Source organism: Macrotis lagotis, chromosome 2 (assembly GCF_037893015.1).
Source record: "Macrotis lagotis isolate mMagLag1 chromosome 2, bilby.v1.9.chrom.fasta, whole genome shotgun sequence".
NCBI lineage: Eukaryota > Metazoa > Chordata > Mammalia > Peramelemorphia > Peramelidae > Macrotis > Macrotis lagotis.
In genome coordinates this window covers 243943549-243958050 of record NC_133659.1, presented here as the reverse complement: position 1 = coordinate 243958050, position 14502 = coordinate 243943549, and the positions used below count along the sequence as shown (strand labels likewise).

The following is a 14502-nucleotide window of genomic DNA, read 5'->3' as shown; positions in this document are numbered from 1 at the left end:
GAATAGTATCTTCAAAATGCTCTCCTGCTTATTTGCTAGGGATGTCAACTTTTTCAAATAGGAAGAGAAAATAATGAGTATTTGATGCATGTCCAGATCACTCAATGTGATTGTGACTACAAAGAAGATTCTGTGGGATTGCTTCTTGGAGACAGAAGTAACATGCTTAGACATTCTGTATTAACTTATCACTTGGTTGAGACTGACCTTTTTTTCATTGACTATATATAATCAATAATCAGGAGGCAACTAGATGACTCAGAATAAATAGGGCTTGGAGTAAGGAAAATCTGAGTTCAAATATGACCCCAGACAGTTACTAGCTTAAGTGACCCTGTTTGCCTCAGTTCTCTGAAGAAGGAAATGGCAAACCACTCTACCCAAGGATGGCCCATTTTACCATCAGAGTTGATCAGACAATACCAAGTTGAGATGAAATACAAAATAGCTCATTTTCAGTATTTTAAAACTATTTTATGTTCTGACAAAAATTTACTATCAGTCTCCCAGCAAATTAATTTTTAAGTTAGTTGTAAGTTAAGTATTGAATCTTGGGTAGAAGCTGAAACAGGTCCAATTTGAAATCTTTCTAGATGTGACATATGAAAATCATTGTTATGCTTTTTCTTTTAAAATATGTTCTCTTTAGCAGATGTGATATAACCTCACTTGCTATATCTTCTTGTGACAAATGAACCTTCACTTCTCTTCCTTATTTTTTCTTCTCTTAATATGTATGTCTTGCTCTATTCTATGTTTTTTAATTTTTAATCATATAATACTAGCAATATTTTTGCTGAAAAACCTCTCAATGGGGTTTGTCCTACCAAATTCCCCTTGAATTTGAAATCGAGTCCCCAGTACTCCACTCAGGGTGCTAGAGGTAATCCTGTGGATGGTTAATCTTGCTATTGTAGTTCCAGAGTTCCCACTGGGCTAGACCGTGAATTTTCTTTGGGTGGATCTCATTCTTTGTATATCAAGTGTTATCATACAAATTAGAGTCTCTGCTATCATGTATTCATTTGTTTTGGTCAATATCACATTATCAATTTAATGATAGGCATCAGTGATCTCAAGAAAGGGAGCTGTTGTGAAGTTTCTGTTATACTTACTTGTACAACAGTGGCATATCATCCATCATGAGGGATGCTGCCTCCTCATAGGCTAGCTGTTTTTATGCCTTAGTCAATTGATGGTTCAAATTCTAATTTCCTGGACCAATCAGTTTTGGAGAAGCTTCCTTTTCTTTTGAGGGGTGGAAATAGCCCAGTCTATATGACAAGGATTCTAGTAGATTTTATACTAGATTTTATCCCCTTACTTTATGGATAAAAAAAATGAAAGCCCAGGAGGGATGAGATGATTTAATTGTAAAAGTTATGAGCAGAACTTGTCATGATCTCCCCTGAACAATAGTTTAGCTCATGCATATAATAGAGTAAGGATTCACCTTAGAGAAACATTTAAAACAATATCAGTGATCACTGACATTAATAGACTGCCTCATAGCTAGAAGGTATAGTTAGAAAGATTATTCACATGATCTCATTTGATCTGTCACAACAGTCAAAAATGGTGAACAGTATGAATATAATCACCCCCATTTTACAGAAAAGGAAACTGAGAAATAGAGACTATTGTTAACTGCTGGGGGTAAATTTTCCCTGAAAGGCCTCAGATTTTGTGTTCTCCTCCTTGAATATTCAAGACTATAAAAGTGGGTGTGACTCCCCTCACAGAGAGGCTTGTCCTGGGTCTTGGGTGCAGCAAGCTCTCACCAGTCAAACGGCAGCATCCTTCTCTGATTTGCTGAATTTAGCATCATTGGGGGCAGGGGCGGGGGGGGGGGGGGGGGTGGCGGGGAGGAACCCAGGGAGGGAAGCATCTTTCAGCAAGTTAGCAAAAACATATTTATGTGACTTGAGATAATATAACTTTGGATTCTCCCCCCTTCCCTATTTTCTGGTTTAATTAATCAATTTCTAGGTGATTTTTTCCCCCGTTTAATTAACAAATTGATTTTCCACTGTGCTGATGTCCCAGGAGTAGATCTTTATTCATCAGATTGTCTTTGTGTAAATAAGATTTATGAAGTACCTCAACTGTGCCAAGCCCTGAGATTCTGTATTCACTGAGATGTAGTGGGGATGAAGAGGACCCTGGCCAAAGCCTCTAATAGCGGGTGCAAGGCAGGAAGGAGACCCTGGCTTTCACAGCCTGGAGCTTGTGGGGGCATTTCAAGGCTGCCATTTACTATGTGATTCAGGGCAAAGCACTTCTCTCTGGAACCTCAGTTTCCTCAAAGGCAAAATAGAGACAACACTTACAATTCAAACTTTTCAGGCTCATTATCAAGATAGTGGATTATAAGCTTAAAGGTCTCATAGAGGATGCATAACTCAGTTGTCAGTATAGTATCATGAGTCATGTAAAGGGCATCATAAATTTGAACAATTATTCTCTAGTATAAGTGATTTGCACAGCTGCCTTGTCTACAAAGGACAGTACACACACACCCAAGAAGGAAAAAAGCCCAAACATCCCACATAAAATCCTAAATCCAGATCCTCAGAAGCATAGACAGAGTTGGACAGAGTGCAGGGATCAGATCCCAAGTTCTTCAGCTCTAGAGATGCTCTGGACCTTAGGTTGACTTAGGTTCTCCATGATAGACTGGCATGGTCTTGGGCCTCCAGTAGGCTTAAGATAGCCCCACCCCTGAAGCTGACAATGAGAACTTGGAAACCGTTACCAGGGAACAGGTGGGTCAGGCTTCTACCAAGAATAGAGCCAGCTGACGCTAGTCATGCTGAGACCCCTGCAACACACATCTCCCTGGTTTTTCTGTAGGGACACAGCTATCTCTATTTTGTCCAGGTCTTGGCTTTGGACTGTATTTCCGCTCTGCTTCTTCAGACTAAAAGTGGAGTTACTTCCTGCAGAGTACTTCCTTCAGCATCTTACCTTGTCTACTTCTATTGAGGAGCTCTGAAGCCATGAGTGCCAACCCACAGTGGGATGTCAGCAAGGCTTTGGCAGTGGCTCGGTTCTTCTACCTTTTGTGTGGCGCCAGGGATGCTTGTGTAGCCCCCTTCCTGACACTCTACCTGAGGCAACTGGGCCTTGCTGCCCCCTGGGTAGGTGTCTTAATGGGCTCTAAGTACTTGATTGCCACCACCTGGACTCCAGTGTGCTCCTTCCTGGCCAAAAACTATCAGAAAAGGAGATTGCTCCTGACAGGTTCACTACTAGGCTCAGCAGCTGCTGGGCTGCTTCTGACTCTTGTAAGCCCCCAGGACAGGGATCTGGTGTATCAGTATTGTAATGGCAGCGATAGCCTGGCTGCTACAGGGGTGACACCCCAAGTGATGCTTCCTCATAGCACATTTCTGGAAAGAGAATTGACCCTAAACCATTCAGCTAGGGTAAAGAGCTTTACAAGATTCAGGAGTCCTGATCAAGAATTGTCTTCTGGCTTCCCAAGTAAACTTCTCAGAAATGACAGAGAAACCATCATTCAAAAAAAACTTTTCTCAGCTCTGTCTGCCATTCCAAGAGCCTACTTTGAGAAAGCTAGGATAACAGTCCCAGCAATCATCACTCCTAAGATGGTTGAAGCACTTGAAATGGAAGCCTCCCCAACAAAGACACAAAGAAATCTAGTTAGCCCTTCTAACTCAGGGATGATGATGGAGAAAAGCGACCTCTGGAATAGCATGTTTGAAACAACAGGCTCTACTTTACCTCTTCCAGATACTCCTATGAATCTGACAAGAGCCCAGGACAGAAGCTTAGCCCTCTCTTTGGAAGGAAAGCACTGGATCTTTCTTCTTTCTATGATGGTAGTGCTATTCTGGGAGCTTCTTTCTGCCCCTCTGGGGCCAACTGCTGCTGACAGTCTCTATGAGTACCTGGATTTTGTGGATGCCACTGATTGCTACAGAAGGCTCTGGGTTTGGAGATTGCTGGGCATGTCTATAGGAGTGTTCTCTGTACCAATCTTAGTGGGTCAGTTAGACTGCTTCCTGACAGGGGACACTCCCCGGGTAGTAGTGCACTTCTATGTCTACACATTGCTCAGCATATTGACCTTGCCAATTAGCTTTGCTATTCCCATTCCTAGTAACAAAAGGAGGGAACCTACCCACAAAGCCATCAAAACACTGAGCCTCATTGGAAGTGACCACCTCCTTGTCCTATTGGCTGTCACAGTTTTCTTGACTGGGGCTGCAGTGGCTAACATAGAGAATTTCCTCTTCTGGCAGATGCAAGACCAAGGCAGCAGTGAGTTGAGCATGGGACTCTCTGTCACACTCAGTTTGGTGGGTGAGATTCTACTGCATCCCTTCAAAACTAAAATGCTCAAGAATCTGTCTAGCTTAGGTACACTGGGGCTGGGACTGGGCTGCCTCTCTGCGCAGCTTCTCTATTACTCTTTACTATGGAACTGGTGGGCAATATTTCCTGCTCAAGTCTTTGGTGCCATCAGTAATGGAGCCCTATGGTGGGCAGTAGATTCTTTAGTGGAAGACCTGGTGATTCCTGGCACAGAAAGGTCTCTGAGTGTGATGCTGAGAGGCCTCTTCTATGGAAATGGGGCAAGCCTGGGGAGCTTTGTAGGGGGCTTTGTGGTACTTTACTACAGCCTGGCTGTGCTATATAAGATTAATTGTGTGGTTCTGTCCCTTTGGCTAGTTTTGTTCATGACCATCCAGTCAAAGCTCCCCCAACAGAGAAAAATCAATTACTCAAAACTATTGGCTATGGATATTGACAATGTCAGTGATTCTGAGGAAGGGGCTGAACGGGATTGGCTTATAAAAGCCATGAGAGATGACTATTTGACAGGAAGGGCTGAAAACAAATATTAAATCTAACTGAAATCCTTACCCAGGAAAAGAATCAGTTCGCTGCTGCTCAAAATTAGTGATTGGCTGGCAAAAAGAGAGAGACTTGGTTTTCTAGGAGAGTAGACAATGGTTTTGTGCCAGTGGGTTGGTGTGACAATCCCATTTTCTATTGTATAATTTCATTAAAGACAGTTATACAGCAAATAAATGAAATTTAAGTTTTTTTAATTTTTAATGACAAAATTCAAATCAAAAGACTTAGGACTAAAATCATGGCATCGATCCTTATTTGACATGAATGAACAAATCACTAACCTCTCTGAGCTCCTTCTCAGTGTCCCTTCGTCTGGAAAAAGATTGTTGGGACTGGGTAGTGAAAAGGAAACCTTGGGAATACTCTTCCTCAAAGAACAGGGAATGAATGAATAAATATATAAAAAACACAAATCAAACACTATGTTGCCAAAAGAACTGAGAGGCAGAAGTGGGATGAAAATGCAAAAGCAAGGCAGTTCTAATAAGATATCTAGTAAGATAATAGAAATAAAGAATGAAGAGTAGGAAAGGATGTTTTGCTTTCAGAAGTCATAGGGATGATTAGTAAGGAGCTTTAGGGAAGTCAACTGATAAACCCTTTCAATGATAATGTTAACTTTGATTTGATTAATCCCAGAACAAGAGGAATGAGTCATACCAAGCATGGGGTTTCGAGGGAGCTAACACAGGACAGACAGACAAAGAGTTGGCCAAAGTGAAGTGTGAAGTATGATCTGGGGCTGGCTAGATACAATTGGGCCCTGTACATTTGTACTGATTCACAGTTAAGAGAGCAGTAAGAGAGGCCTTTCCTGCTGTGCTGGTAAGCTGCTTCTAGCTCCTAAATTGGTTATCTGGCATTTTTCAAGGTTTTTGTGGAAGGAAGTTTGAGAGGGCTTTAGGGAGTTCTTTACTCTGCTATCATGGCACTGTGGCCCTAGAAGTCTGAAGATAGCATTTAAGTACCTGCACTAACTCAGACTATCATCCTTTATTAAGCACCTACTCTGAGTCTGGCACTCTTCTGCTTAGTATTATTAATACTAGGACAAAGGTGAAGCAGTTCCTGCCCTTGAGGAACTTAACAATCTATTTGGAGGAGGCATTGTAAAAACAGATAATTATATGCCAAAAAAGGTAATTTGATATGAGGACAGCTGAACTGATCAGGAAAGGCTTCATATAGAAGATATTTCTTGAATTTAAGCTTTGAAGGAAATTAAGAATTTTAGGAGGCAGAGTTGAAGAGGGAATATATTCCAAGCATGAAGGACTAGTGTCAATGAAAAGATAAGTGACAAGAAATGGAATGCAAAGCAGCCAGTTTGGCTGGACCATAGTTATAGTGTTCATGAAGGGTACTAATGTTTACTAAGCCTGGAAGAGTAATAGGGAGCCACTAGATTTTATTTTACCATGGGAATGACATGATTATACCTGTGCAGTAGAAAAATCATTAATAGTTGTATGAAGGATATATTGGAGAGGGAGAGATTTGAGACAGAGATCAGTTAGAAGGTTCTTGCACCAGTCTTGGAGAGTGATGCTGAAGGCTTAAATTCAGAAAGTAACTGAGTGAGTGAAGGGGATGGATGCTAGAAAGATGTTGTGAAAGAAGACAAACATCAAGATTTGTCAGCAGTTTGGATATGTGGGTGGTGATGATGACAAGGAGGATAATGCTGATATGGACAGAAATGTGGGATTTCCAGTGAAAGGTAAATTCTGTTTGGGACAAAAACTGTCTGAAGTGCCTATGAGACATTCACTTCAAAATGTCCAAATAGAAGTTAGCTATACAAGACTAGAACTCAGGAGCAACAAAAGGCTGTAGATCTGCAAGGAGATAATCATGAAACCTATGTGACCTGATGAGAACAACTTAGAAGTCCTTCCCCTTTATACCACTGCTGGTAGCTACAGAAGCAGTTCTATGCCACATAGTTGAAAAGTAGTGGGAAGTTGATCCCACAAAATAGAGGGGTTTCCAATCTTTGCAACTGATCAAAAGAGTTGTTTTAGAAATGCATTAGGCCAAGATGGTGGAGAAAAGGCCAGTTGCCTGAACTCTCTTCAGTTTCCTTCCAAACAACTTTAAACCACAAAAGAACATTTTTCAGACCAAGACAATTTAGAAGGACAGGAAAGTTGTGTCTCACATAAGTAAAAGGGGAGACAGCCCAGAGCAGATGGGATCTGAGCAGCCCAGATCATCATGGGCCCCACAGCCCCAACTCAGCAGTCCACCTATAAGGCCTACAACCCTGGTACATTAGATTTGTAGTCAGGCCTGGCAGACCCAGAGGCTCTGGAACAGTAAGCAAGACTACCACAGCAACTCCAGTGCAACAGACAAGCCTCCAACCCTGGAGAGCAAGCCAGTGATCAGGTCCTTGACATCCACCATAAGAAGTTTGTTACAGTGCCCTCCGTTCCTCAGGAGCAGAGCTCAACTTTAAGTCATGAAACAGAGGAAAAAACAACAAAAAAGCCCTGATCATAGAAAACTACTATGACAACAGGGAAAATCAAAACACAAACTCAGAAGAGGACAACAATGTCAAAATGCCTACATGTGATGCCTCAAAGAGGAATGTGAATTGATCTCAAGCCCCAAAAAAGAGTCCAGCAAGAATTCAAAAAGGGGTGAAACCAAGATGACAGAGTAAAGGCACAGACTCTTCTTAGCTCTCCCAAACCTTTCCATTTATAAATTTAAATACTCTAAACAAGTTCTACATAGAGAACCACAAAAAGAGCAAAACAATTTTCCAGCCCAAAACAACTTAAAAGTTGGCAGAAAAAGTGTTGCACCAGGTTGAGAGAGAACAGTCTGGTGCAGGCTACATCAGTACAAACCAGGAGCAGATCTCAGGGTGATTGAATTAGTGGCAGCAGTTTTTCAACTTTCAGCCCACAGATGCCAAAGACAAAGAAGATCAATAGGAAAAATTTTTGACATTCTCTTTGCTAGCACTAAGGCACGACTCTGTTGTTTTGCCCATACTCAGATATGGGTCACAGTCCTGAGTAGCAGTCCCAGAGTGAGGAGGAACGCTAGCATATCAGAACTTGTGACCACAGTGAGGCAGGGACCATCCTCACAGTTCTAGGGCAGAAAAGCGTGCTTATGGTCATTCACAGACCACAGTATAGGTCAGAAGCATACTAAACACCTCTACTCAGAAATAAAAATTTATAGGTCCCTACATGTATCTCTGAAAAAAAGCTGCACAAAACCCCTGAATCTTGGGTCAAGGCACTTTCCCTCCTGGAAGTACAGCCCTATTTTACAGAGTTAAAATTCTGACCATAGAAAGTTACTACGGTAATAAGGAAAATCAAAAACACACTCAGAAGAAACTAACAAACTATCCAAAGCTTCCAAGAAAAATATGAATTAGTCTCAGGCTGTAGAAGAGCTCAGAAAGGATTTTGCAAATGAAGTAAGAGAGGCAGAGGAAAAATTAGGAAGAGAAATAAGAGTTGTATAAGAAAATAATGAAAAACAAGTCAAGAGCTTAGTAAAGGAGATACCAAAAATTACAGAAGAGAGTAACACCTTATAAAACAGACTGGACCAAATGGTAAAAGAGGTACAAAAAGAAAATTGCCTCAAAAGTCAAAATTGACCAAATGGAAAAAGTTATACAAAAGTTCACTGAAGAAAAAAATTCCTTAAAAAATTAGAATTGTGCAATTGGAAGCTAGTAACTTTATGAGAAATCATGAAACAATAAAACAAAACTAAGACAATGTGAATTATCTCATTTAAAAAAACAACTGACCTGGAAAAATAGATACAGGAGAGATGATTTAAAAATCATTGATCTAATTGAAAGCCATGATCAAAAAAAAAAAAGATTCTACTTATCATCATTCAAGGAATTGTCAAGGAAAACTTCCCTGATATTCTAGCTCCAGAGAAGAAAATATAAATTGAAAGAATCTACCTATGACCTCCTGAAAGAGATTCCAAAATGAAAACTCCTAGGAATATTATAACCAAATTCCAGAGTTCCCAGATCAAGGAGAAAATAATGCAGTAGCCTTAAAGAAACAATTCAAATAGTGAAAAGTTAACAGTCAGGATAGCACACGATTTAGCAGCTTCTGTGCTAAAGGATCAGAGGAATATAATATTCTGAAAGACAAAAGAGCTTGGATTTTAACCAAGAATCAACTACTCAGTAAAATTGAAGTTTTTCAGGGAAAAAGATAGACATTCCTTGAAATAGAGTACTTTCAAATGTTCCTGTTGAAAAGGCTGAAGCTGAACAGAAAATGTGACTTTCAAATACAAGACTCGAGAGAAGCATAAAAAGATTTAAGGAGCACAGTGGATAGAGCACCGACTTTGAGTCAGGAGTTCAAATCTGGCCTTAAACACTTAAAAATTACCTAGCTGTGTGGCCTTGGGCAAGCCACTTAACCCCATTGCCTTGTAAAAACCTAAAAAAAAAGATTTAAGGAAAGGGAAATCATAAGGGACTTTATAAGGTTAAAGTATTTCTGTTCCTACATGAGAAGATAATTGGAACTTAAATGTACTTTCTCATTATTAGAGCAGTTAGGAGGAGCATCTATAGACAGAAGGCACAGGTGTGAGTTGAATTTTGAAGGGATGATTTCTAAAAATGATAAAAGGGGTGAGAGGAATATTTTGGGGAAAAGGGAAAGTAAAATGAGGGAAATTATCTTTCATAAAAGAGGCAAGAAAAAGCTTTTATAGTGGAGGGGGAGAGGGAGTTGAGGGAGTTATGAGGGGGGAGTGAGTGAACCTTACTCTTCAGAACTGGTTCAAAAAAGAATTAACATACACAGTTGGACATAGAAATCTAATTTACAGCAAAGTAGGAGGGGAAGAGATAAGAGAAAGGGGAGAAAGTTAATAGAAAGGTAAGATTGGGGAAGGGGTAGTAAGAAGGAAATCCTTTTCAAGAGGGATGGGGTGAAAGAGAGAACAGAGTAAAGGGAGAAAATAGAATATAAATACAATTAACAATAATAAATGTGAAAATAACTTGAAGCAAATTTGTCTGATAAAGGCCTCATTTCTCAACATCAAATTTATAAAAATAAGAGCCACTCCTTTATTGATAAGTGATCAAAAGATATGAATAGTTTTTGATGAAGTAATCAAAACTATAGTCTTATGAAGAAAAAATATTCTTAATTCACTTTATTAGAAAAATGCAAATTAAAACAATTCTGACATACTACCTCAGATTAGTTAAAGACAAAAAGAGACAAAAGAGAAAGGTGACAAATGTTGGAGGGGATGTATTAAAAAATAAGACATCAAAGCACTGTTGGTGGAGTTGTGAACTGTTTCATCCATTCTATAGGAACAGTCTAAAACTACTCCCAAAGAACTGTGAAATTTTGAAAAGAGATAAAAAAAATAAATAAAGGAAGAGGGCCTTTGTATGCAAAAGTATAGTAGCTCTTTTCTGGGACTAGGGAGTTGGAGGTTGGGGGGATGCCCATCAGTTGGAGAATGGCTAAACACATGAGTGTGATCAGGTTGAAATACAATTCTACTGTGGGAAATGATGAGCAGGATGCTGTCAGAAGCACATGGAAAGACTAATATGAGTTGATGCAAACTGAAATGTAGCAAAATAATAGCAATATTATAAGATGATCTGTGGTGAATGACTTAGATTTTCTTAGCAGTGCTGTGACCCCAGACAATTCTGAAGGACATGATGAAAAATGTTATCCCTATCCCAAGAGAAAGAACTGGTGGTTCTTACTGAAATATACTTTTTTTTTAACTTTGTTTTTTTTTAATTATTTTTTCTTTCACAGCATGACTATTCTGGCTTGACTACATACATGTATATTCTATATCAAATTGCTGACCCTCTCAAGAGGGAGGAAGGGAAGAAGGAAGAGAATTTGGAGCTCAAAGCTTTAAAAATGAATCTTAAAATTTTTTTACATGTAACTGGGGGAAAAGATATTAAATAAACTATTAAAAATGGTAGAAAAACAGAACTCATTATACTTAAAAAATATAACCTTCATTATACTTAAAAACCTTAAAAACCCTTAAAGCAAAAAAAAGTTTCAATAGGGATTTTTTAAAAATCTAAGACATGGGGTGGCTAGGTGGCACAGTGAATAGAGCACTGGCCTTGGAGTCAGGAGTACCTAGATTGAAATCTGACCTCAGACAATAATTACCTAGCTGTGTGGCCTTGGGCAAGCCACTTAACCCCATTGCCTTGGAAAATCTAGAAAAAAAAAAATCTAAGAGAGGTAGAAGAAAAATTGCACAAGAAATGAGAGTTATGCAAGAGATTAATGAAAAGAGAGTCAATAGCTTGGTAAAGAAAGCACAAAAACTATCTCAGACACTTAATAATTACTTAGCTGTGTGGCCTTGGGCAAGCCACTTAACCCCATTGCCTTGCAAAAACCTAAAAAAAAAAAAGCACAAAAAATGAAAAAAAGATGTACAAACATTCATTGAAGAAAACATCTTAAAAAGTAGAATTGGCCAAATGGAAAAGGAGGCCCAAAAACTAACTGAAGAAAATAATTTCTTAAAAATCAGAATTGGGAAAAGTGGAAGCTAAGACATCAACAATCAATCAAATAAAACCAAAGGAATTAAAAAAAACAGAAGAAAATGTAAAATATCTCATTGGGATATATGACTTGGAACATAGATTAAGAAGAGATAATTTAAGAATTATTGAACTACCTAAAAGGTATAAGCAAAAAAATAGAGCCTGAGCAGTATATTTCAAGAAATTATGGGGGCGGCTAGGTGGCGTAGTGGATAAAGCACCGGCCCTGGAGTCAGGAGTACCTGGGTCAAATCCCGTCTCAGATACTTAATAATTACCTAGCTTTGTGGCCTTGGGCAAGCCACTTAACCCTGTTTGCCTTGCAAAAAAAAAAAAAAAAACCTAAAAAAAAAAAAAAGGAAATTATCAAGGAAAATTGTCCTGATATTTTGGAACCAGAGGGTAAACTAGAATTGAAAGGATCCACCAATCAACTCTTTTAAGAAATCCCTAAATGAAAACTCTCAGAATTATTGTAGCCAAATTCTAGAACTTTCAGGTCAAGGAGAAAATACTGCAGCAGCCAGAAAGAAGCAATTCAAATAGAAGTCACAGTCAAGGTTACACAAAATACAGCAGTTTCTATATTAAAGGAGTGGAGGTCTTAGAACTTTATATTCCAGAAAGCAAAGAAGTCTGGAAAATAACCAAAGAATCAGCTACTCAGCAAAACTAAGCATAATCTTTCAGGGGGAAAAAAAAATTGACAGTCAATGAAAGAGGAGACTTTCAAGCATTCCTGATGAAAAGACCAAAGTTAAACAGAAAATTTGATTTTTCAAATACAAGACTCAAACATAAAAAGGTAAAAAACAGAAATTGATTGGCATCCTGTGGATATTTTGTGGTGGTACTCTGTAGAGAGTAGTGTTTAGAGAATGTCTCCCTAGTTTTTCTTTTTTCTTTTTTTGGTGGAATCAATTAGGTTAAGTGACTTGCTCAGGGTCACACAGATAGTGTCTGAGACCAGATTTGAACTCAGGTCCTCCTTACTCCAGGGCCAGTGCTCTATCTATTGTGCCACCTAGCTGCCCCTTGTTTTTCTAGTAGAAGAAAAAATTGATTTTAGAGATTCAGCCTATATTCTAATTAATGTAGTATTAATGAATAATACAAATGAGAGACACACTAGTTCAGAAGAGGGAGATGACATCATGGGCTTAATTAAGGAAGAACTCTTCAGAAGAAGTGGAACTTAAGGGGAACTTTGAAAGGTCAGTTCTTAAGCAGAGACAAAAGCCAAGAGACAATATAAGTGTACGTTTAGAGGTTTGAACTTGGACAGATTTCAGAAGATAGTGGAGAATAGGGGAACCTGGTGTTTCCAGAGAATCATGAAGAGTCAGGCATGACTGAATGAATGGTCAACAAGAGGTTTGGAGGTGATATGAGCATTGGAAAAACAAGTAGGGAAGTTTTGTGCAGAGAGCAGAAACAAAGGTATAGAAAGACATTGGCACTAGATTTTGGAAGAGTTAAATAGCATCTAAGGAATTTGAATTTAATTTTGCAGGCAATAAGGAAACTGCTTGGACATCTTTTGAATCACACAATTTTATGTTTAGGGAAAAGTTTTAGAATAAATTGGCAACAGATTTAGAATGCATTGGATGAGAGATGGATTCAGGGTGACCAATTTAGAAGAATAGTGTATAACTGTGGCTTTTATTATCATAGAAAACAAATCTGGAGTGACACTAACCCAAGCCTATACCTTGGAAGATTTTCAATATTTTATAATCTGGTTTCTTTTAGTTCTACCCTGGGGAAATTCAAATTTAACTTTTGCAAGAAAATAAGGCCACCCAAGCATTTACAAAAATGGATCTATTAAAATACATGGAATAGCAGGTTAAGGACCTGTTCCAGAGTGTAATCTTCAGGAGACTATTTCAGTTGGAATATGTATTTCAGATGAGTGCCATTTTTTATGATGTTGATTTAATCTTAGTTTTGGCAAAGACTCCCACCACCAGCATTCTCAGTAGCCCAAGTGGATTAGTGAATGGATCCCAAGGCTCCCATCTTAATTCAGTCTCTGATACTGCCTTGGGTCAGGACATTCTGTTTGTCCACATCTCCTCCCCCAAACCCCTTCCCTCCTGGACAGTCAAGCAGGCAGATAACTGTTGCCCCCACACTTGCCTGTCCCTGGAAGATCCATTGCCTTCTCTTCCTTTTACACTACAATCAGTTCTTTATGGCAGATTTTGTTTCTCTTTATTATTTGTACTCTTCTGGTCCATGGCATTATGGTAAAGTCAATACTTTCCTATCATATATAAGGATCAAGGAAAGAGGAAAGGTCAGCTGGATATCCCTACTTTCAGCATAAGCACTCGAACTGCAGTGGGAAAGGAGTCGATTCTCTAGTCTCCCTCAAGACTGAAGCCTTTTCTGCTCCCCAGAGCTACCAGGCAGGCAGTCAGTAAGCATTTACCTAGCACTTACTGTGTGCCAAATGTGAACTAGGTACTGGGAATGCCAATAGAATAATAACTAATCATATTGATGGTGGTAATGATAATAAAATTATTTATTGAGCACCTAGTCTGTGCCAGGCACTACTTTAAGAACTTTATAAATATTCTCTCATTTTGTCTTCACTACAGCTCTGTCATGCCCATTTTATGAGTGAGGAAACAGAGGCAAGAAAAGGTTAAGTGACTCACCCAAGGTCACCCAGCTTAAGCTTGCTGAGGCTAGATTTGGACTCCAGGTGCAGCACTCTATCGCTGTGCTACTTAGCAAGAAGAAAGACAGCCCCAGCCTTTAAAGAGCTCTTATTTTAAGAGTTAAAAAAAACCCCTACATATATGAAAATATTCACAATAGCTTTTTTGGGAATGATAGAGAATTGGAAATTGGGGGGATGCCTATCAATTGGGGAAGGACTAAACAAATTGTGGTATATGAATGTGATGGAATACTATTGTGCTGTAAGAAGTGGATGGACAAGGGCATATAGGTGGCATAGTGGATAAAGCACCGGCCTTGGAGTCAGGAGTACCTGGGTTCAAATCCGGTCTCAG

The 14502-nt window shown here is 39.1% G+C and overlaps 1 protein-coding gene across 1 annotated transcript; it reads left to right on the top strand.

The window, feature by feature from the left end:
* The first annotated feature begins 1900 nt into the window (after positions 1–1900).
* MFSD6L (major facilitator superfamily domain containing 6 like) lies at positions 1901–9620 on the top strand. The gene has a single exon (XM_074225589.1). It carries the CDS (start codon positions 3000–3002, stop codon positions 4872–4874), a length of 1875 nt encoding a protein of 624 aa, XP_074081690.1. The 5' UTR covers positions 1901–2999; the 3' UTR covers positions 4875–9620.
* Positions 9621–14502: the final 4882 nt, after the last annotated feature.

Excerpts from the sequence above, each read along its gene's own strand:
- MFSD6L (XM_074225589.1), top strand. The coding sequence starts at position 3,000 with ATGAGTGCCAACCCACAGTGGGATGTCAGCAAGGCTTTGGCAGTGGCT.